Genomic DNA, 24500 nt, shown 5'->3' on the forward strand with positions numbered 1-24500 from the left:
GGTCTGGATGGGAACGAACAAGCTTGCGCTCAATCCCGACAAGACCGAGTGGCTATTGATGCTCCCTCCCAAAGATGGTCCAGTTATTCCATCTCTCAGCCTGGGGGGTGAAATTATACGCCTCTCAGAGAGGGTTCGCAATTTGGGAGTCCTCCTGGATCTGCAGCTGACTCTAGAACATCATCTGTCGGCTATGACCAGGGGGGCCTTTGCCCAGGTTCGCCTGGTGCACCAATTGTGACCCTACCTGGACCGGGAGGCCCTTCGGATAGTCACTCATGCCCTCGTCACCTCAAGACTGGACTACTGTAACGCGCTCTACATGGGGCTGCCCTTGAAGGGTGTTCGAAGACTTCAGCTTGTCCAGAATGCAGCAGGGCGAGTGATTGTGGGTGCACCTCGGTACACCCATGTTACACCTATCCTCCGCGAGCTGCACTGGCTGCCCATTGGTCTCTGGACACGCTTCAAGGTGCTAGTCATTACTTTTAAAGCCCTACATGGTATCGGACCTGGTTACTTGAGAGACCGCCTCCTGCCAATCACCTCCCAAAGACCTATTAGATCCCACAGACTAGGCCTCCTCCGAATTCCATCTGCCAGCCAGTCGGCTGGCAACTCCCCGAGGGAGGGCCTTCTCTGTGGCTGCTCCGGCCCTCTGGAACGATGTCCCCATTGAGATCCGGCCTTCCGCAAAGCAACTAAGACCTGGCTGTTGTGGCAGGCCTGGGGCTGTTGAATTTTCCAGCCCCATCCGAGGTTACGACTGTTGTTGTATTTTAAATTGTTGTCTTTTATTTTTATTTTTGTACCCCCCTCCTCTTCTGATTGTTAGCCGCCCTGAGTCTTCCGGGAATAGGGCGGCATACAAACCAAATAAAACTTAAACTTAAACTTCTCATATTCTTATACACCTGGTTCATCCAGTGAGAAATCAGTAATTAGGGACACTATATTTACTCACTATAATTTGAGAGGGAGGAGGCAAACAGTCTTGCTCATATTGTTAATTAGTTGAGACAGGAAATTGCTGACTATTGCAAATTATCGAACAATCTAATCACCAGAATTTGATCTACTTTCACCCTATTTCTTTCACCCAAAGCATTTTCCTTTTCAATGTGTCTTCTGTAGGAAGGTGTTGATCCTAAGAAAGTGGATTCTCTTTCTACCAGCTTTGGCTTCCCTGTTGGAGCTGCTACTTTGATTGATGAAGTTGGGGTCGATGTCGCCACTCACGTAGCTGAAGATCTTGGCAAAGCTTTTGGTGAACGATTGAAAGGAGGGGATGTGGAGCTACTGAAAGCCATGGTAGACAAGGGCTTTTTAGGTATGAGTTGCATGCTGGGGAAGTTCAATCTTATCACTATGTTCTTCACTTGTTCTTCACATGTTCTTTGCTTCCAACTACCTCATGCCAGTGGCATGTCTGTGGATGGTTGCCTACGGGATGGCTTGTTCCCTTTAAGCCACTTCTCAAATCCAGCTACCACTCATTCTGCTCCTGTATATTGTATTTTTTCATGAAAAATAATTGTAATCTGTGTTTTGAGCCAGTCATACATAGCACAGATGGTCCTCAGTTTACAATTTGGTTAATTTAGTGAACGAAGTTACAGTGGCCCTGAAAAATGTGACTTATGGCCATTCTTCACACAACCATTCCTTCACCCCCATAGTCACATGATCAAAATTCAGATTGCCAGCAACTGACTCATATTTATGAGGGTTGCAGTGCCCCAGGGTCATGTGATCACCTGTTGTGACATTCTAACAAGCAAAGTCAATGGGGAAGCCAGGTTCACTTCATTAAGGTTATTAACCTAATGCAGCGATTCACTTAACTGTGGCAAAGGAAGGTTGTAAAATGAGGCAAAGCCCAATTAACAACCGTCTCATTAAGCAACAGAGATTTTGGACTCTATGGTGGTTGTAAGTTGAGGACTACCTGTAAAGAATATGTCAGGACATTGTCGCTTTTCCCCTATTACTTCCTTCTGCATGAAGAAATTGGTGGATCTCAGCTTTCTGAAATCAGTTTGAAAACAAAGATATGAGCCCCTGGAAAGATGGTTTATCTGTCAGATCCAATCTTTCCCCCCATTGAAGCCCTATTTCCTCAGAGTAACTTGATATCTGCTGCATTGGTCTGCATCACTACAGGGAAAGTGGTGACTATGGATGATGAGCATTAGAGCTGGTCCCAATCTCTGGGTTCATTTCTTGGTTCTAAAAGTAACGTTCTCCACCCTGGCAACTTTAAGGTGGGTGGATTTCAATTCCCAGAATTCCCCAACCAGCAAGCCCTTGGGATATGGCTGAGTTAAACAGGTTTCCAATGACTTGGTCATGCCATGTACAATAGAACCTCTGATCACGAACGTTTCTGGCCATAACCAAACCGACCAAATTTTTTTTAAAAAAACATCTTTTTCCCCGCAGTTAATTTCCCCTTTTGTGCCATTTTTTTGTAAGTGCCAAATTTCCAAAATTTGGTTTGGGTCATGACCAAATCGGTTTGGGACCAAAGTTATGGAATGAATTGTGACCAGAGGTTCTACTCTATTCTGCTTTTGTTATTGTTAGGACAGCTACTACTATAGAGACCAGTGCATGAGTTAAGTCACTTATTCAACCTGTCAGAGCTGAAAGTCTTTACGGACTTCAATTTCTGTAGAAACAGTGTGGTAGAATTACCGTCGGCTACTACTGTTGGTCACAACAATTTTTCCTACTTATTGTAAATTTGAGCAATTGCTAAACAAGGCAGTCAGTAAGTGATGACTACCTCTAGATTTTTTAGAGAAAAATGGTCACTGAATTTTAGGATAGAAGAATATTTTCCCCACTCCCTACCCCATTCTTCTTTCCAAAAGGTAGAGTGTCTTTTTGAGCTTTCTTGTATTTATCTTTTCTGGTCAATGTTTGGCATTTTTGATATTAAGCACATCCTCACTACCTTCTTATCTTTCATTTGACAGGCCGCAAATCAGGAAAAGGCTTTTATCTTTACAAGCAAGGCGTAAAGAATCGGGATGTCAACAGTGGAATGAATGAAATTCTAGAGAAATTCAAAATAGTTGCCAACCCACAGGTGTAAGTGGGATGATAAGAGAGGTTTCCTAAATAGATACAGCATTCCAGAATAAGACCTGATTGTTGGCTTTAATTATTCCCTGCATGCATATAAATTCATAATAGTTGCCGTATGGACTTAGAACATTGTCCATTTAGCATAGGGGTGCCAAACATACTCGCTTTGTCACAGCGTCATCATGTGATGTATCGTGATTTTTTTCCCCTCACTAAACTGGGCCTGGGCATGGCCAGCACTTGATGCATCCAGCCCGCAAGTTTGACAGCCCTGATTTAGCATAATTTATTTTACTCTAACTGGCAATATTTCAGATAGATGGAGCTTTTCGTAAAATTTGCTGTCAGAAATCTTTACATATTTTGCATGCAGAACATTTCAGAATTGAGCTGGGATCATCTGCATTGAAAAGCATTGAAAGCCTAGTCCATTAGTTTATATGGTTCCCAATATAGTATTACCAAATGCGGGAGAAGTGGAATTGTCTCTGGTGTGAATGGACGACCCCAAAAGCATCATCATTTGAGCATACATTCAAAGAAAAAATTACTAGCTCCAAAATTAGATGAATATTCCTTTGATATATAAATCCATATCCATGTTGGTTTTCTCCTAAGTATTGCAAATTTATATTTTCAATTGGATCCTAGTCTGCTTTCAACCTGTCCCCCAAAATACAAAAAATAGGCTTTTGCCATTACCTGTTTTCTAAAATCCAGTTAAAGTTAAGATTGCTGAGAATTATCAGCCCTGCCACTGGATATTAGTCCCCACTCTTCTATGTCACTGGCTTGTACCTCTCTGTTTCAGCTGCTGTGTTTCTGATCTAGCTGTGAGGATGGTTAATGAATTGCTGCTTCCCTTCCCAGGTCCACAGGGAAAGATATCCAAATGCGTTTGGTGACTAGGTTTGTGAATGAAGCCATTCTGACCTTACAAGAGGGCATCCTCAGCAATCCTGTGGAGGGGGACATTGGAGCTGTATTTGGACTAGGCTTTCCACCATGCCTGGGAGGTGAGTTTTGTCATTCAGCAAGGAATTAATCAACAACTTTTCTATAACCAAAGGGTTGGAAACAATAATGGAAAAAAATCTTACAAGCACCTTTGGAAGTGGTAATAATTTGGGCTGCATTTTTTTCAATTGGTAATGTAGAATTGGTAGGAGGATTGCCTCGTTCCACAGTATAACTCCTTCCATAAGGAAATACTTCTTGAGCACTTGCAAATAGGCATTAAATATTCAAACTACGGCAATCTTTCTTAGCAGCAACAATGCAATTTTAGCAACCTTGCAGAAGCTGGCAATAGCTGAACTATGGTTCCTATCCTTGATCTCCAGAGATAAGTAGAGGCATCCTGGTGTCCTCTGAATATGCTGAAGTGCCCGGAGTCCTCCGGGATTGGGCGGCCTATAAATAAAATTAAACTTGAATTAAAATTAAACTTGAAACTTCAGGCCATTCAGTTTGCTGTGTATTCTCTGTGGCTCCAGAGTTTGTAAGATCCGGCGCCCACAGTTACATAGTGAATGATTCACCTTCCAAATTATTTTTTATCACATACCTACAGATACATTAATGCTTGTAACCAAGGTATAATGGCAGTTGAGGCCAGCATTATGAAGTAATTTTGGCATAAAACCCCATTGTTTAGGAAGTCTTACCTTCTCCTTTTCCTCCCTCACTTCTGTGAATGTTGTTGCAGGCCCCTTCCAATATGCAGACCACTTTGGGGCCCAGCAGCTCGTAGACTTCATGAAGAAGTACGAAGATGTCTACGGGAGTCAGTTCACACCATGTCAGTTGCTGCTTGACCATGCCAAGGACTCCAGCAAGAAATTTCACAAGAGAATTGCCTGAATTGGCATCTGCTAACCAAAAAGAAAAGGGGAAGACCCACAAGACATCTTCGTATCGGAGGGCTGTGGGTTTTAACTCTTTTAAGTGCCTTAGTTATTTAGGCACTACTACTTCCTGGCCCACCCCTCATCAGGCTGAATGTTGATTTCCCCATTATCACGAGAAAGAATGGGGAGGTTTCTGCTCAAAAGTAATTCTGCTCCAAGTATGGTACTTTTCAGGCCCATTGCAAGGAACTACACATCGGAAAACAGATGTAGCTTGCAGAAAATTCATAAGAATAAATTCTAGTGTATTGTTCTGTACATAATTTTGTCATTCATTCAGGGTTAGAACTGCTACTGAAGTGTTGCGTGGCTAAAACAAGGTTCAGTTGAGGCTGAAACCTCTGAGGGATTCTATGCTCTAATAAGATTAGTTTATCAAAGATCATTTGAAGATCTCCAGAGCAATCTGGAGAGCCCACCACTTATTATAAGTCTCCAATAAATCTGAGAACGCAGTAATTTTCAGCATGGAGTCTGGATTTTGCTAGTACTACTAGAGTTCATGAAGTTTTACATACAATTTTTGTGCTATATCCAGGACAAAACACAAATTATGCAAGATTTGCACAAAATATATACATGCATCAAAGCAAAAACATGCTTATAAAAATGAGTGAACAAGCAAAAGCTATTAAGTGGGCATGCATTAGTTCACAAAATAATACCTTTTTGTGCATCACATTCCTCTAGGACTCATATTTTTTTCTTTTTCTTATACATAAATACAAGGTTTTAACATTCTATTTTTATTTTTTTCAGAAATGCTTTGTAATGTAGAGCTAACCTTGACAATATAGTGTTGGAGGCAATTAAATTCATTGGGGTGAGCTTGTAGCTTGAGGGCATCAATAGGCAACTGGAGTGTATTGGCAAACCATGTTGAAGACATTTTAAGTTAAATGAATGGAAGTTGCCCAAGGAACTTCTGAGTGGAACTTCCTAACTTACACAAAAACAATCTAGGTTGGAGCTGAGGAAGCACATGATACAGCATTACTGAAGAACTGTTTTCAAATTGGGGGGGGAGAGGGGCTGCTAAAGAGCTCCAAAAGCATCCAAATTAGGACAATCAGCATTACAATCCAAAAGTATTTCCATGTATGGAAATAAACACATGTCAAAATACTGAAGCAGATGAAGGCATCTTTCTCCAGCCAGATGCTTTAAATAAAACAAATCAGCCTTCAAGGGATGGGGAATCCAGCAGACTTTGCCTTATTTTGTATGTTGTCAGTGGGGAGGGGGAGGGGAAGCCTATTTTTCCAGTGCCAGTTGCTGGGGAACATAAGTAGGAGTGCAATTGTGTGTTAACCTTACTTGAAAGCGTCCTTGAGGCTATCTCATTGTGTGAAGACACTTGGACAAGAGAGGCTCTTAATCTGATGTAGCATGATTGCTTTGGTTCGTTCTCTTCCCATTTTTGTTGAAACTAGCTGATACTCTAGCAGTAGCTGTTGTATAACAGCAACTAAAGTCTCCAGCCTCCTCCGGTCTGCAGCCCACTACCAGGTCTTGAGTCATTCAGAATTGCTGCAGAAATGACCGAGCATGTGTGCATCCCTACTTGTGCAAATAACAGCCAAGCGCATGCATTCTCCATTTGCACCAGCATGTGCTTGCCGCTCACATGGAACCATCCCCTCTCCTGCCCAGGCCAGAAAGGTTGGAAAACTCTGTTATAACAGATAATTCAGTTTCTTTCTGAGTAACATATTCTAGGCACACATTTTTAAATAAATGTTTATTTGATTATTGCAGTACTAAAAGTAGAAATGAATACATTGAACTCCTCTAGGCTTAAACCATTTAGCCCCATTTTCAGCTAAAAACAATTGTGAAAGTTGTGGTCGTCTTAGGAAACAGGCAGTTGCTGCTGAAATGTGGAAAACTCGAAAGTAGTAGGCAGGCAATAACACAATGAAATTGCCAGGAGAAAGGAGGAAGATTAGTAAAATATTCCTAGAGATTTACAGGGGGAGTTGTTGTTTTTTTTAAAAAAACCCACCAACTGCCTATACATTATACTAAGGTGCAGTAAATAACTGCCATTCCCCCCTCCCCTCCCAAAAAAATCACAGACACCTGGTTAGGTATAGTAGGAGCAAATTACATGAAACTGTCACTGGGTGCTAGGGAATTTCTGCATAGGCAAAACTAGGCTGCCCAAATATTCCATAATTTTAGTGCAGAAACATGAAATTTAAGGCGCACACAGTTGTTACGGTTTTAGCCCTTTCAGCAGTGCAAAGGTGCTTTAAAAGTTCAAGTGTTTAGGAAGGTGGCCTTAGGCAGTGTCTGTGTTCTGTGTAAGAAAGAGCAGAATCGTCAAGCTTTTACAACCCTGCAGCCCTTTGAATTGCAGGTGGGTAGACACCACTGTCAGCATTACAAACTGATTTTGCAGAATTAGCACTTCTAGATTACTCTAAAATCCTTCGGTTAAGCCCATTCATATTCTACATGCAGGATGCTTTCTCCATAGGGCAACACTGAAATTCGCCTGCAGGTGGAAATAGGGCTCTAAGCAATGTAGCGAAATACAAATTGACACACTGACATTTTAATCTAGACCCCGGATTAAGGATCAGGGTTTCTAGGGCAGAGATTGCCAGGTGAGTTCTATCCAAACCTCTTTCAGATATAAAGTTGCCTACATCTCATGCCAAAGGCTTAAGTATAAAACCTTGTGAGGGCATTTGGGGAAAAGAAATGCTGATAAACTTGCTGTGTGTGTGGTATGTGTGTGATAAGTCACTGCTGTTACTTTTCCTTCTATATCAAGAGTCCCCCTCAAATTGATTGCCCCCAAACAATCATAAGGCTATGTATTCATTACCTGTCCCTTACTAAAACAAACCCACCTCCAAGCTAATATTACATGAAACAATCAGAAGATGAATAGGTATGTTATCACAGGAAAAGTAGGCAGCTTGGCTCTGGTAATTCTGAGACTTGGCCAGAAAGGGAACATGTAACCCTCTTCCCACAAATTGGCTATGCTGCTTTCCTCTTTTCCACACTATCAACGCAAGAAATTACGTAAGGCAATAACTCTCCTTGCTAATCTTGGCACAATGACTATCAATAGGAACTCATCATAAACTCATCATTCACATGCAACTGTTGAGGCTTCTGTTTTGCTCTGGTTTCTAATTTGCTCATTTCCGTAAAAGGAAATGTGCACCTTCTTGCCAATTTCTTGTGTTTGTTTGTGGTTAAAACACAAAACCCTGCATTGCTCTTGGGTTCATATCTTGCAATCATTTTCGAGATAACGATGTCTGCTTTGGCCTTTTTCCAAGTTTTATACTTGGGGGACAGCCTGAATCTAACTCCTGCAATCTACAAAGAAACTTTCCTTCACCTGTCTAGATCTTGGGCCTCCAGCCCTTGATGAATTGCATTATTTTTTTTACTTGAAGTTTGGTAAGATGAAAATCCTCAGACAGGATCTCCTCGGTGAGTTGTACAAAGATACTACCATCGATGCGTTCCCGGGCAAAGAAGCTGACCACATCCTCAGAGAGGCCGATGAAGCGCAAGGACCTAGATACCTCCTCAAGTGACAGTGCGGATAAGTCACCGGGAGGCTGCCAGGGTGAGCCATCCCCATTCAGACGGGCAGGAGGTGCCTCAATGACCCCCTGAGCCAGATAAAGGTGGGTGATGCCACCTTCGGAGCCATGAACAATGGTGGATGACAAAGGGGCTACTGACGTCCGAATGACAATATTCTCAGCCGTGTCAAAGGGTTTTGATGAGCGAGGTGGTGGTGCAGGACTACAGTGCCCCTCCGGGGAGGAAGTGCCTTCAAAGAGGTCAAAAGTGTCTATGGAAGAGGCTGTTGTCTTCTGCCAATCAAGAGATTCCAACCAATCGGAGGAGCCAGAGGAAGCTGGACTGGAAGAATATGCTGGATTGGAGAAGGGGTTAAGAGCGCCAAAGGGAGCAAAGCGTTTCTGTGGGGGGGGAGGCTTCAGGCGAGGGCAGCTATAGTAGCTCTTGACGGCGTTGGCATCAGTGCTCCCCAGCAGAGGAGTGGATCTCCCAGTGGCCACACTTGAGCTTGGATCGTTACATGGCCAAGGGTCAGACCAGGAAGACATCTGAGCAGGTGGGGGCTGAGATGGCAACTGTGCTTGAGGGCTGGCCAACTGCCGACTTGTGGATTCCCCAACTTTGCAGTCACTCCGTGTGCAGGGATAGCAATACAAGGAGTAGGAGTCCGGAGATGGGGAGCAGCTGCCGCTTCGTGGCCTTGAACTGGCAGGCAAAGAAAACAAACGGCATCAGAGTTAGCTCAAGTGAAATGGGATTTGGAGCTCTCTGATCATAAATCTGGAAAAGATCAGTGTCTTAAAACCACAGTGGACAAATCCAGCAACATCTAAAGATGTGCAACCCACCTCCAGAGTTTTGCCAATGCATTGTTCCAACTTCCTTAATTTGAAAAACCTTGTGCTCACTACTCCAAAGACATCCTTGTTTGACAACAAAGAAGGCTAAGAGACATTCCATGCACATGCAGCATATGCAGTTTCCACAGATTTAAGCATATACAAATCTCTTAAAAAGTGAAAAATTACCATAATCCATCCAATATTGCTTGTGATTAAAAAGGCATTGCTGCCATTTTCATTCAACCTCTTCTAACTCTGGAAGTTTCTTCCCAATCAAGTATATTGTTAGATAAAATATAAATGTTGTTGTTAGTTGCGAAGTCGTGTCCGACCCATCGCAACGCCATGGACAACATCTCTCCAGGCCTTCCTGTCCTCTACCATCCCCTGGAGTCCATTTAAGCTCATGCCTACTGCTTCACTGACTCCATCCAGCCACCCCATTCTCTGTCGTCCCATTCTTCTTTTGCCCTCAAAATATAGATGCCAGGGGCCAAATGGAAAACAAACTGTACTGCCCCTTTTCATTTGGTTTTTTTTGAGACCCACAGAAAGTTCAAATTTAGCCCTCTGTTTAAGTTTTATGCAAAAAAGAGAAAGAACACATTTCCATACTTACCAGGAAATAATAAGATTTTTAATCCTGAGAGTTAATTATACAATATAAATAAAACTTTTCCTGTTTGCTGATTCTGTTTTGTCCTAAGCAAATGTTCTAAAATGTACAATATTATGGAAAGCTTAATTATATGTAACAGTATCAGGCGCATAAAGTATCTATCCATTGAAGAAAAGCATGGCTTTGATAAAAGGAGCCATGCCTCCCCATCATTTTGGATTATGTGGTTGGATTCCCCAAAAATCTTTGTAAAAAAATATTGACCTTTTGTTCCCATGGCTCACGGTAGGAAGATTCTGTGCTTCCTTTCTGACACTTGAGAGTGCCTGTGTAAAAGGTCAACCAACAAGAAAAGTTCTACTCATATGGTATTTCTTGCTGTTGCACTCAGCATGCCTGCACATCCCCTGAATCTAGCAATAGCAAGTGCACAGCTGACTCATGCAGCCAGTTCAGTGATAAGAAGGAAGATCGTTCAAGGCCTCTGGATCCCAGCCCAGAAGTCTATACTTTAAGACTTCATTCATAATAATATTGTGTCTTACAGTATACAAAGATGATAAAGCAAATATGCCTTTAAGCCTATGCGGTACTTTGTTCTCCCCATTCTCATCTTCCCAACTGAGTTCCTACAAGGAAGGCTATATCTCACAACTCTCTCTATAGAAGCCATCCCAGTTCCATCACTCACATGTCATGAAGTCCAGATGAGTAGTATGAGAGGTTGGCACTGGGTGATACTGCTGCTTGGAGCTTGGGGAAGCGCACCGGCATTGGAGGGCTGGAGGTGGCCGATGTGTGGGCACCACGTGGTGGCACAGGGGGAGCAACAAGCAGACGACATTCCTCTCTCACCTATTAAAAGATTGGGGATAAGATTTGTTGGGGTGATGGACCAAATACAATCCAAGATATTTTCTGAAGTAGATTCATATATACAGACAGACAGACTGACTGAAAAGGGCATTTTCAAAGGCTTCAAGCAGAGCTATACAACACTTTAGAAATTGGATGTTTCCAAGCCTGTTTTTTCCAAGATTACATGAAATTGCTTCCTCCCTTGGATTTACTTCTAATCTTCACAAAATAGAATGGAATGAAAATTATGGGACATAATTTAACCAAGGTATATGACGTTACATACTTAGCTGACCAGAGTTGTTTCATAGTGAGAGGGTACCATAGAAATTTAATAAATAAATAATTAGGGGGAAAACGGGGGGAAAGAATGAGAAAATGGATTTTAGAAGATCGGAAGACTACATTGTGGTCCTTTCGTGCCATATACTAGGTCAATGTGGTGGATAACATTGCCTGTCAAACTCATGTCTGGACTGGCTTTAAAATCCAATCTGTAATGTTTAACAAATTCTACCAGATCAAACTATGTGTCTATCCTATAGAGAGCTAGAAGATTGTTGTTTTTTAATGTAGAAAGTGCCCATGTAGAAAGTCTTCAAATAGATATTGATGGAGAGAGATTGGCAAAGTGAGAACACAAGGTAGCAATTTCATTAATCCAACATGCAAAATGCTGAGAAGAAACTAAATAAGAAATTATGATGACAATCAAATCCTCAAGTGCCATTAAAACAGAATAATTGATTACTAAGAGAGATGGCAGGCTCCCTTTCACTGGTTGTGTTGAAGCAGAGGATATGTAGTTGAGTATATTTTAATTTATATATCTACACCGAGCAAAAGATTGGGTTCAATGATTTCCTTTTGTAAGGCTTTGTACCTCCAGGGAATGGTGTGGATATTTCAAATATGGGAAGGGAAGTAAAAAACACGGGAAGCACGAAAGATTTGTTAAAAGAGAAATTTGGATTTGGATTTGGATTTATTAGACATTTATAGGCCGCCCTTTTCCCTGAGGGGACTCAGGGCGGCTTACAATCAAAAAGGAAGGGGAGTGTAGGACAATACAAAGGAAATGTGCACAAAAATAAATTAGACAGTAAAACTCAACATTCACTCAGCATTCGGGAGGGGCAAAAATAAGATTATCCCCAGGCCTGACGGGCTAGCCAGTTCTTGAGGGCTGTGCGGAAGGCCTGGACGGTGGTGAGGGTACGAATCTGCCCGTGGCATTGTACATTACTGAAACACAGGACTAGGAGATCAAGCTATAAAACTATATCCAATATAAAATTATGGGATGCATAGGGCTTTTCCAAATAGTGCACAACTTTACAGCAATCAATCAGGTTCTAAATTTACACTGAGGGAACCATCAGAGTCTATAAATAAATAAAGGTCTACATTTGCAAGAAATGCTTGGATATTAACTTTGAAAATACTATTAGCAGACATCACTAATATCCAAGCAGATATGGTTGGATATTAACTTTGAAAATATGAGCAGAGATTACAGAATTTGCTAGTCCTTTAAGGAAGATATTTCACTACAGGTAAAAAAAGAACTGAGTACCCATTATTTTAAGCATGACCAAACTACATCCAAATTCCATTCTTAAAAAATAAATAAAGATAAAACTTTTGGAGGTTATAGCATTTGCAGGAAATTATCTGAAGTGTACAGGTAGATGAATCAGAAACTAAACAAGAAATGCTCAGCTGCTTCCTGGTCAAATGGATGATCTCTATAGCACAGAAGTCTCTATAGCACAAAGTTACAAGATTTTTTAAAAAGTATTAGGGGAATAGTGATATTGTTGAATGAGATCTGTACAACAGGTAAGGAAAAGCTGTAAGCCTTGAAAACTGAAAAAAAAATCTGACAGTTCATATAATAAGATTTATCAGCTAAAATCCACCAGCTTTGAACAATTTATATCATGAATCCCGTCTTCTTCAGAGGCATCAATGATGATGGTTTAAAACAGAAATGACAGAGAATTTCCACTAGAGTGAATGTCATGCTCTTAGAGTCTGTTCCAGAACTAAAGCTAGTGAAGAGCCAGTTATGCATGGGACTCATCTATAGTCTAACAAATACAGTACAAGCAGTGAGGTTGAACATTTATGGGTAGAGTCTTAACCTATTAAGATAAGAAGCCAATGCTATACAGAAGACTTGAGAGAGACCCAGGGAAGACTTGTCTGTTGGCCATCAACCTAGGATTCTATGCTGTACTGCATACCCCACGACTAAGAATCTCTAGTCTTATTGCGGTAGACTCCCAAGATAAGAAAGACAAGAGATGAAAGAAAGATCGTCATGGTATTGAGTTATTAAAAGATGAACTTGGACCACAAAAAGAAAGAAAAAGAGAAAGCAAAGTATTACTAATACAGAGGTTTTATTATTAACAGCAATTTATTTTTTACAGTTACTCAAGACTTTGTCAGATTCTTCTCTACTTGCTTATAATACTGTCCACATGTATATTTCATCTGTCTGTAGCAGTATCTGTCTTTTTTTTGTTTTTGTGTCTCCAAGTCCGGTCACTTTGGACATCAATTTGATATATGCATCTCATCCAATGACAGTGACAATAGATAGTCCAGTAGCTCAAGGGACAGTGGCTGCACCTGTACTGGGATAGTCTCAGAAAGCTGGACCACCATCAGCAAATAAATTGAGACAGGGAAGAAACAATACCCTAATCAAGCAACCACTGAGGAAGAAGCTACCTGACAGGTAGCTTCCTGACAGGTACCTTGGCAGGGCATGCTACTATATACAAACAGCCAGCAAACCCCACTCTCCCTCATACTGATGTAAACAAGTCTGGGAATAAAAGAAGGAAACAAACTCAGTGTTCTGCATTTTCTAGGACCAGAATGTCCTTAAAAACTAGCAACCAAAGATTGAAGAGTACATCACATTCTCTCTCTCTCCCTCTTTCTCTCACACTCAAAGATCCTCATATTATATCAGAATAGAATAGAAAATGGACAATAAGTTAGAGTTCAATAGCTCTTCCAAACACGCTTCCACACAAAAATAGAGCACAAAAATCCAAATGTTAGTTAACTCAATAAATATATGAACAAAATTTCCTTATACTAAATGGAGGGCTGAACCAGATGGGCACTTTTAAGTCAATGTTGCATGTTATTTAAAAACAAAATAAAACATTGAGCTGCCAATGAACAAGGAAGTTCCATAACAAAGATCTAATGATTTGAAAAGAAGCTGCACTTTGGAAAGACAGAATTATTACCATAGCAACCAACCAATTTGTGTGTGTGTACGCGCACACGTATATCTATGCCTATATCTCTATCTCTATATATCTCTATATCATAAATATTCATATAAAATACATTTTACACATTTAATAATTCATTTATGTATCCAAAGGATTACCCTCTGCATACATCAATAAGATATAGCAGTCATGGGGAAATCCATAAGAATTAAAGTTTATAATGAACCAAGGAATAATAAAGCCAAAGCAAGACTGATGCCTAAGCGGCTTCAGTAGCTATGGAATGCTAATTAATTACAAGAGAAGACAGGGAATTGATAAATATGAGGGAAGTCAATGAAATGAGGTGTTCCCCCCCCCCACAAATAAATGCAGTCCTTCTTTCTATTAAACTTGACATACCCAGTTCCTGCAATTGTTCTTCATATCTTTTTAGCCTCCAGTCCACTAATCATCTTTGTTGCTCTTCTCTGCACTCTTTCTAGAGTCTCAACTTGTGCAAAGGTTGTCTTTACACAACCAAAATTTATGTTGCTAAGTGAGAAATTTGTTAAGTGAATTTTGCCCCATTTTACCACTTTTCTTGCCACATTTATTAATTAAATCACTACATTGGTTAAATTAGTAACACAGTTGTTAAGTGAATCTGGTTTCCCACTGAATTTCCTTTTCAGAAGGTTGCAAAAAGTGATCACCTCACTCAGGGACACTGCAACCGTCATAAATGAGAGTCAGTTGTCAAGCACCCGAACATAAATCACGTAACCACGGGGATGCTATAATGGTCATAAGTGTGAAAAATGGTCATAAGTTACTTTTTTCAGTGCCGTTGTAACTTCGAGCAGTCACTAAATAAATTTACTAGATATGCCACTGAAGAAAGCCAAGTTATAGATCTAACAAATAGCTATGGTAATTTTACAGTTAAACTATGCAAGACAGTAAGCAGTATAAGAAATACTGTTCAATAGCAATAGGATTTAGGCTTATATACTGCTTCATAGTGCTTTTACAGCCCTCTCTAAGGGGTTTACAGAGTCAGCCTATTGCCCCCAACAATCTGGCTCCTCATTTTATCGACCTTGGAAGGATGGAAGGCTGAGTCAACCTTGAGCCTGGTGAGATTCAATCTGCCAAATTGCAGGCAGCCAGGAGTCAACAGAAGTAGCCTGTAGTACTTCATTCTAACCACTGTGTCACTGTGGCTCTCAATCAATTTTCACACTTCAGCTGTACCAAATGATCTCAAGGTCCTAGTTTTATGGCAGAGTGGCAAAAACATTTCCCATTCTTTCCTTTTCATATCTGTATGCACCATTCTCTACCTTAAAATACACTTGTTATAGTATGTTTTCTTTATAAAGGAAGTGCTCAAACTTTCAAATGTGTGCAGTGACAAAAACTGTTAGCAACATTCCAAAGGTGGTTAGATTATGGATTTTTATAAAGGATTTATAGTAATATATTTTAGTTCATTTTCTAATAATCTTCAGGATGGAAGGTTTATCCATCTACATCTCTACATGCAGAATCTGTCTAAAGAAGCAACATGCATTTTTAAGTGTGTTTCCTTTCCCTGGATGACAACAACTTTCTTTGGCAGTTAATTCAAATTAAACAATAAAACACACATTCATTTATGAGTGAGTTGCCCTGGCGGCAGTTTCTATTTTCCATCAAACTGTCCACTACCTGAATCTCTTACCGCTTCAGATTTGGGTGGGACTGGGGGAGGAGCATCTGTGTTAAGGTCTTCCTGCGGCAGGCCTCGATGGCAAGGTGAAGCCCCGAAAGAGATAAGATCCCGCTGGCCCTTGCTGGCATTCTCCAGTCCAGGAACAGTGCCGCTGGATTCAGAATACGTCTCTGGGTTTTGATTAGTCCACAATTCTTCATACGGGAGCTCTTGAGTCCGGAATGTGGGTTCCACCCAATCAGGTGTCATGTATTCACGCTCAGAATCCAAAGGATCAGAAATAAGGCTGGAGGGCTCTCGGTGAGAGGGGAGAAGCAATCGTTGGGTCCTCCCTCCTTGAGACGGATCCTGGCAACTGCTTTCAGAGGCGGCATACAAGCAAAGGGAGAGGCGCTGAAAGGATTGGGCCAATTCATCACGGCTATAGCCCTGCAGGCAGAGCCGTACATGGCGGGGGCTGGCACACTCTTCGGAGAAGTCTGGCTTGGCCTCCCGCACAGCCTTGGAATATTCATTGGGATCGAAGCATTCCTGGCAGAGGGCAGCAGTTTCTCGTAACAACTTCTCCAGTTGGGGGTCTCCGCCTACGCGCAACATCCCCTCTGGCAGCAGAAAACGGGGCATGTCTGTGAGCAGGAGGAAGTGGAAGGGAGCCACTTCGTCCTTGCGGAGAATGCAGCACAGCACCACTGTCTTGGAGACGATGCTCACTAACTTGTAACAGTGGCCCTCCCGGATGGCGTGCAGGTCGTAGGGGTTTCGAGGTGGCCGGCTAGGCACAATCACATTGACAGGAAGTCGCACCTTCTCAATGATACTGCGAATGGTATGCTCCCCCTCCTGCATCTGCAGCTCCAGCGGTGAGCGAGTGCTGAAGCGCCCTTTGCACTGGAAAGGCAAGCTGAGGCTTTCGTTGGTCCGATGGTTCATGCAGATCAAGCAAGGCATCTTGCCCTTCAACTGTTTGCCGCTGCCCCCCCCAGGGTTGTTGCTGCCGCTGCTGTTACCGCTACCGCCATTCCCACCGCCAGTGCCAGGGACGCCTGCTTTGCCCAACTTCCGCAGCAACGTGTTCAAACGCGACTTTTCCTTCGCAGCTTTTGCGCACAGAATCTCTGCCTGGCCCATAAGGGTTAGTTCATCTCCTGCATGCAGCGTGAAATTGTATACTTCACTGTCTTCACTGAACTCGCCTGACACAACCTGGAAGAAGCCAATTGGGGAGGGAAAATAGGTAGATAAGAGGCTTAACAAGGAGAATTCTACAATGTGGAGGGTGAGGAAAGAGGGGGCTTTGTACCACGGAAAGAAGGGTTCTGTGATACAAAAGCTACTGCTGTGCTCTGCCATAACATGAGCCATGAAGAAAAAGCTAACAGGTGGATTTCTGTGATTGTGTGTGCTGTGTATGAAACAGAAAAGGAGTACAGCTAGTCCTCGACTTACGATCACAATTTTGAGCCCAAAAGATTTGTTGCTAAGTGAAACATTTGTTAAGTGAATTTTGCCCCATTTTACGACTTTCCTTGCCACTGTTGTTAAGTAAATCATTGCAACTGTTATGTAAGTAACAGGGTTATTATGTGAATACTGGCTTCCCCAGTGGCTTTGCTTGTCAGATGGTTGCAAATGTAATGGTCATAAATAGGAACCAGTTGCCAATTTTGATCTTGTGACAATGGGGATGCTGCAACAATCATAACTGTGAGAAACGGTCATAAGTCACTTTGAACTTTGAACAGTCACTAAATGAACTGTTGAAGTAGAGGACTGCTTGTACCACGGACCATCATTTGGGGCTGATAGACTTCATTCCACTCAGGGGTTCTTGAATTGTATCTATTTGATCAAAAAGGGGCAACAGAATAGGAGCCTCTTTGACGCAAAAGATGAGAGAAAAGTTTAAGAGATGGACACCTGAATGGCCAATGAAGCGAGATGCCAGAATGTGTGGGTTTGGGGTGAGAGAAGTCAAATTCCAATAAATTATCTAATTTGGGTTACTTAAAAGACATTGTTGTTGATTTTCACAAAATAGATAATTGGATTGGCTTTAACATCAAAGCCGTCACCACTTGAAAAGAAAAGAAAAAAACTCCTGTGTTTCTCTTTATTTACAGAGTACAGAAACTGTTTTTCATTTCACCGGGCAAATGAAGTGCTAAGATGCTATTTTTCTAGATTCACTCCAATGCTCTCTCTCTCTCTCTGGTTTCCCAGAAGAAAATCCCACTCTGTTCAATGGGAAATATACCCCTATTTGTGATTAGGATTGTAGTCCTAGAGGAAATGACGTTTTTGAAATGTTCTGCTTTGTGCATACTTACTTAAGTTTCCATCCTTTGCTTTTTTGGAAAACCAAACCCTGTCTAAACTTAGAAGCACATTAGTTATTATTGTTGTGGTTTTCAACAAAGTGCTTTACATCTTCCTAGAGTGGGTTTAGTTTTGTGGTAGGAAAAGTGTTTCTATTTATTCCTAGAGACAATTCACAATCTTACAACTGGAGAGGCAGAGATCCAAATTGAACTAGAAACACTGAATCAGTGAATGAATGCAAATGCTTTACTGTACTCCCTGATTTTCCAAATCTTATCTCCACCTCAGGTTTAAAATGCAATTGAAAAAAATTAAGAAGACATATTAATATTTCTAATCATTCAGAGCAGATCCCTAAATTCAATAAATAAAAAGACCATTTTCAAAAATACAAAAAGAGCCTGTTGGCTCAGATTAAAAGAGAACTAGTTCAATAATCCAACCCATCTCTCTCTCCCAGTGGTTAACCAGTTGTCATTTTGGAGAAGCCCAAAAGTTAAAGCATTCTTCTGAACTTTTGAGACCAATTTATAGTAGAAAGTGAGGCTATATTCTGCTTTTAACGCCTTAAATCTCAGCTATCTAATTTCTTACTTTAGCAATGGTTATTGCATAAAAAAACTGATCCTTCAAAAATGTTATGCAGCCTATCAGATATGAAATAGTCAACTAAACTGCAAATCACATGTTTGGTTAAGTAGATGGGATCAAATCTGAGCTTGCAAGAATTCTTTTAATTTGCTTTGCTGTAGCTTAGCTCTTCATTAACCAAGCAGAAGAAAATTACTGTCAGGAAATCAGATATAAAACCAGAACAGAAGGACTGAGTGGAAACAGCATTCCTACCCCATTCCCCATCTATTCTTTAGACCACAGTTCTCCAACCTTGGCAACTTTAAGATTTGTGGACTTCAACTCCCAGAGCTCTGGGAGTTGAAGTCCACAAGTCTTAAAGTTGCAAAGGTTGGAGACCCCTGCTTTAGACAACTGACATATGTAGTACTGTAGGAAGTTAGCACCCACCCCTCTCCTAGGACAATGAAATATTTTAGGAAATATTAAAAGGGCAGAATATTTCCCGCTAAAAGGGAGGCAGAAACTCAGCCCCTCCGCCTTTGTTAATGGGCCATTAAGATCTGGGTCAGACTATTCTACATAACAAAGATCTATCTCCTTCCATCAAAGCCATAATAGGAATTCCAAAGCCCTTTCATTACATCATCACCCAGCAAAGGCTCAACCAAGCCTGGGAGACAGACAGCCTATAAAGTTAGCTAAGACCCGCACCTCCTGGGAGTCTGACCACCAATCAGAATACATTTCTTACACAGGAACAGGAAGCTCTAAGGTGGGGCCCAGAGAGGCCATAAAACCAGGCTACTCTCAGCATCTCTTCCCCTTTCCCCCAGGACCTCAAACCATGTGGTCCTGTCCACCATTAAAAACCATCTTTCCAAACAGCCACCATGTTTCCATTGTCTTTCTTCCCACTTGGAACTGAACCCAGAAATATATTTCTTCCAACAGTACAACCCACCTTTACGCTGAAGGTGATGGCCTCCATGACGAACACCCGATCTGGAAAGATGCTCGCCACCTCCTCCACACTGTTGAAGTACTGCACAGGCTCTCGGACATCCCTGTCCTGATCTAGCAGCTTAAATTTCCCTGCAGGATTGGAACCCAAAACATGCTAGTTTAGTTAGGAGATGGGTTTGTTGAGAGATTGTTGAAGCCAGATAGGCAACTGAATCAAGAGGCTGGCAGGGAAGGAGAGAAGGGAATGGAAGACCTACTGCTATGCCTCTTGGGCATCACCTAACTAACCAATTAATATTTCCAATAGTAGTCAACAAGAAACAGTAGGAAAGCTTATAAACAGGGTTTAATGAATTTCCCCCCCCTCCAACATCTTATTATCAGAGGTATTTTTGTGCTTAATGCAGAGCCTGTTTTAATATATTATGGCTAGCAATCACTGGGATATTTGTTCCCCTACAGTTCTTGGTTTTTCTTTCTTTTTTAAATTGCAGAAGATGAAAGAAAAACGTTGGAGTTGGACACCAAATGAAAAAATAATAAAATAAAATAATAATAAAATAATATGAAATTATAATATAATATAATACAATACAATACAATACAGTAGCATAGCATGGCATGGCATGGCATGGCATGGCATGGCATGGCATAGCATAGTATAGTCTAATATAATATAATATAATACAATAGTCTAATATAATATAATATAATACATTACAATACAATAGTATAGTATAATATAATATAATACATTACAATACAATACAATAGTATAGTATAGTAATAGTATAGTATAGTATAGTATAGTATAGTATAGTATAGTATAGTATAGTATAGTATAGTATAGTATAGTATAATATAATATAATATAATATAATATAATATAATATAATATAATAATATAATATAATATAATATAATATAATAATAAAAAACCAAACCAAACCAAACCAATAAAGGAGCCTTGAGTGGCTGGATCTGACAAAGGCTCTATTTAGATAGCAACCTACAGTATTTCCAGGCACAGTTAACCAGATAGCTTTAGAAGCCCACAAATAAGCATCAAAATAATCAATAGATTTCTCCCCCTTTGCTCTCTGTCAATCAGAATCAGAAAGAAGCAGAGTAATCCCGAACTTAGAATTCCATAGAGCCACCCTCACAAAGACTGAATTATTTACTTTTCTTTCAGGAACCTAACCAATTCCCTTTTAGAGCCCTCTTTGTTCTTGGCCACTACTTAGATCCTATTACTGTACATTCCATACATTAACAGGACTGTGTAAAAAAAAAGAACTTTTCTTCCTTGTCTCAAATCTATATTCTAGTATAAATAAGAAAAGATGAGGAAAATATCGTATTGATATATTGTGCACTCATAATTTTATAAACCTCTGATCATTTTCTCCCCATCGTATTTGTTACATTTCTATGCTACCATGGACATCGAAGTCTGTCCAGAGGCAGGCACATTCTCCATTCAAAAAAAGAAAGGCCAACCTGGGAAAATATCTATGTACCAAAAGTAAAATTATATCTAAATATACATGGAATGCATTTCTTCCTTTTCCAAGTCACAGGCTAATCACAACCTAGAATTGGGAATGAAACTTTCCTATTTATAAATCAATGTGCATTCTTGTGAAAAATGAATATTGGCATCCAGAGTTGCGGCAATGTGAATCCAATGGGATGAAGATATGCAAGCCCTTGTGGTAGCAAGAACCTGGGACTGGATGGAGCACTGGCTTGTCTTCAGAACACCAAATCTCTGCTGGCTGTAATTCTCTAATAAAGGGAATCTCCCTAGCAGGGCGAGGGAGTGTACTGGAGCCCCTATAACAACTACTCGCAGGAATAAAAATGTAAATGGTTGACAAAGTTAAACATATATTAATTTTATTGGCATGTTAATACCCATATGAATTAAAAATGCAGAAAAATGCAATAAATGTTGTATTTATATGATACAAGGTGCACTGAAGGGTTGACATACACAGATTAGGATGGGGCCCCTATGCTTGTGAGGCCCATGGGTTAAGACCGTCCTGCTCCTTAGTCTGTTATGCCTTTTGCTGAAAGTCTTGTCCTTAATCTGGGTTACCCTCTGCAATGCCTATTTTGTTATATTGTGTTACATTCCTATTCTTTCTGAAGGAGCTCAGAGCTGCCTGTGACTGCCTTGGTTACTTTTCAGTAGCAAGAGATCCCTTGAAATGCAAATGGCATTGCTCTCTTTAATTTCTGTCCGGGATTCAGTTGCCATAGTTCGCCCAGCAATTTCTCTGTACCCAGCAAACAGGGAAGCCAAACAGATGGAGACATCAAATTGGAGTAGAAGGTAATGACAGGATGATGATGGCAAGTGAGAACGAGGCAGGGTGTCAGGGCTGTCCCCAGCTCTGTTATCAGCCGTGGGCCTCTTTCTTTTTTCCCAAGGAAAAGGCAATAGGGCGACAAGCAATTGTGGGATGGGATGCGGGCATCAATGCACCAGCTGGAAGAGGAACAAAGGCATACAATGGATAGAGATGAGTATCCATGGCATCTCTGCCTCTTTACACTCTTGCTATCTGGGCTACAGCAAGATAGGCATAACAGCATAACAATATAACCTTTTAATGAAGTTTAAATTTTGTGTGTGTGTGTGTGTGTGTGTTTTGACTATTATTCGCCCAGATGGAGATGACTTCTTGATGTCTTTTACCAGAACCAATTTCTAGCAAGATAGGAGGTTAGAACATTTTACCAGAAAATGCGGTGTAGAATTAATGCTGCCATGTTCTTATTAGTAGTGGTCACTTAAAAATACATACGCACATGCGGATTTCAACCTCAGGGAATACATTGGTCTTTTCTAGAGCATTCTTCTGTATTATTCCAGTTATGCAGAAAAAGAAAAAGGACCCAAACATGCTCAGGCCTGCTCCTATTTTAGCTGTTTGAAAGGAAGAATTTGGAAGAGGGAAATCTGCTTTATTTATTGAACATGGCTTTTCTGATTTTCAAACTCTGATTGCAAAATTACAGAGAAGCTCTCCTTTTCAAAATGACTTCCTCAATGCATAAATAGCAAAAGACACAGACGCAGGTGAAGAAAAATGCCTAGATGGGAATTTTGTGGTAATTCTTAATTGAGTTGTGTCTCAAAACTAAATGGTTATGAGCAATTTAGCAGTTTATGATGGAGTGAATGGACATGGAAGCCTCATTACTAAGCCTAATTGATTAGCTCAATGCAGTAACTCTGTGAAATAAGAAACAGCATTCTTATTCGGTCTGGTGAATTTTATTGAAGCCTCAACTTTTTATCTGAAATCCACACATCAATGGCAGAACCAGAATGAGTATTATGAGCTTCACTGGCGCCCTGGTGCAATGAGCCCACATACCTAGTGGTCTCTGCAGAAAATCATAACGATGACAAACATCATATCATCATCACACAGATGCCATCATTTTGTACTTGCATCCTAACATTTGATACCAGTAGATAATTTGTATGATCACATACCTTTCATAATATGCTCTCCCTTGACTCCCCTGAAGACACCCATGCACTTACCTCACCTTGCATTAATGAGACAGTACAAAATATATCACAGGTTTCTCTTATAAGATACAATGATGAAAATAATGTGTGTGAAGCGTTTGGACATTCATAGAAATGCCAGAAGTTATTGTCTTTATCGTGTTTTCTTTCTGAAAGGCCGCAGGCTTCACACATTTATTTCACATTACCTGGAATGACAATGTTGGGAGTTTATGTTCTGGCCATTGTGTCCAAACTTTTGCTCTTTACAAGAACCCAGCCTCTTTGTTTGTCCTCTCTAGATACTGTAGTTTGCTCACGATCAAATGACCCTCACTATTAGGAAATGTTTCCAAATATTCAACCATAATCTGTCATCCTATAATTTAAATCCATTACTATGTGTCCCACCTTTTGAGATAACAGAATAACAGAGTTGGTCTTTTAGTCCAACCCCCTGCCTAGGCAGGAAACCCTACACCACTTCAGACAAAGGGTTGTCCAATATCTTCTTAAAAACTTCCAGTGTTGGAGCATTCACAACTTCTACAGGCAAGTTGTTCCACTGGTTAATTGTTGTAACTGGCAGGAAATTTCTAGGTTGCTTCTCTCCTTTAGTTTCCACCCTTTGCTTCTTGTCCTGCCCTCAGGTGCTTAACAGATGAGAAACAGATCTTGGTCTTTTGCTGATGGCACTATTTTCAGACACTCAGGGAACATAAGTCTCTGGTGTCAGGGTTCCAAGTAATAAATCCATAGCAAGCAAAATTCTGAGGCAGGCAAATTCCTCAAAGGATAGCTTTATTGGAAAAAATCATATTGGTGACTCTAAAGGTTCCCAGTTTTCACCTAGTTAAAAAAGAAAGTTTTTCCCAAACCCCAAACAATCAGTTACATGGTCCAATCAAGATGGTGTCTGGTTGTCTGGAGACCTCCCTCCTTCTTCCACGGTGCAGGTCCTCAAGAGAAAGTATTTTATTTTGGCTACCCAAACTCCTCTATCTCTCAACCCCTCTCCTCCCTGTCTCTATCTATCTTAACTCTCTTACTTAATCTGAAATATTCCTATTCTTTTCCCTTCATCCCCCAATTTAAAATCTTTGGTTATATGGGAATCTCAAGTTCACTCGTCAGTATATAATAAATGATTGCCGAGGACATTTTGTCAGTACAATTTAAATATTCTGGTTTCAAACACAATAGAATCGGTTTAAGTGAGATCAGAATGGTATTAGATTAGACTCCAAGGATATCTGGGGTCAAATCCA

General features: G+C 40.7%; 2 protein-coding genes across 2 annotated transcripts in view; one reads left to right on the forward strand and one right to left on the reverse strand.

Moving 5' to 3' along the window:
• HADHA (hydroxyacyl-CoA dehydrogenase trifunctional multienzyme complex subunit alpha) overlaps positions 1-5261 on the forward strand; it is a 30851-nt gene extending 25590 nt beyond the window's left edge. Inside the window, exons 17-20 of the mRNA XM_032215962.1 lie at positions 1135-1330; positions 2982-3096; positions 3964-4109; positions 4802-5261. Coding sequence (XP_032071853.1) covers positions 1135-1330; positions 2982-3096; positions 3964-4109; positions 4802-4956 — 612 coding nt within the window. The 3' untranslated portion in view covers positions 4957-5261. The remainder of the gene's footprint in view (positions 1-1134; positions 1331-2981; positions 3097-3963; positions 4110-4801) is intronic.
• Positions 5262-6422: 1161 nt separating this feature from the next.
• GAREM2 (GRB2 associated regulator of MAPK1 subtype 2) overlaps positions 6423-24500 on the reverse strand; it is a 32187-nt gene continuing 14109 nt past the window's right edge. The window contains exons 3-6 of the mRNA XM_032216095.1: positions 19696-19826; positions 15849-17042; positions 10714-10877; positions 6423-9266 (exon numbers count right to left, since the gene is read on the reverse strand). Coding sequence (XP_032071986.1) covers positions 8372-9266; positions 10714-10877; positions 15849-17042; positions 19696-19826 — 2384 coding nt within the window. The 3' untranslated portion in view covers positions 6423-8371. The remainder of the gene's footprint in view (positions 9267-10713; positions 10878-15848; positions 17043-19695; positions 19827-24500) is intronic.

Source organism: Thamnophis elegans, chromosome 4, assembly GCF_009769535.1.
Source record: "Thamnophis elegans isolate rThaEle1 chromosome 4, rThaEle1.pri, whole genome shotgun sequence".
Taxonomy (NCBI): Eukaryota; Metazoa; Chordata; class Lepidosauria; order Squamata; family Colubridae; genus Thamnophis; species Thamnophis elegans.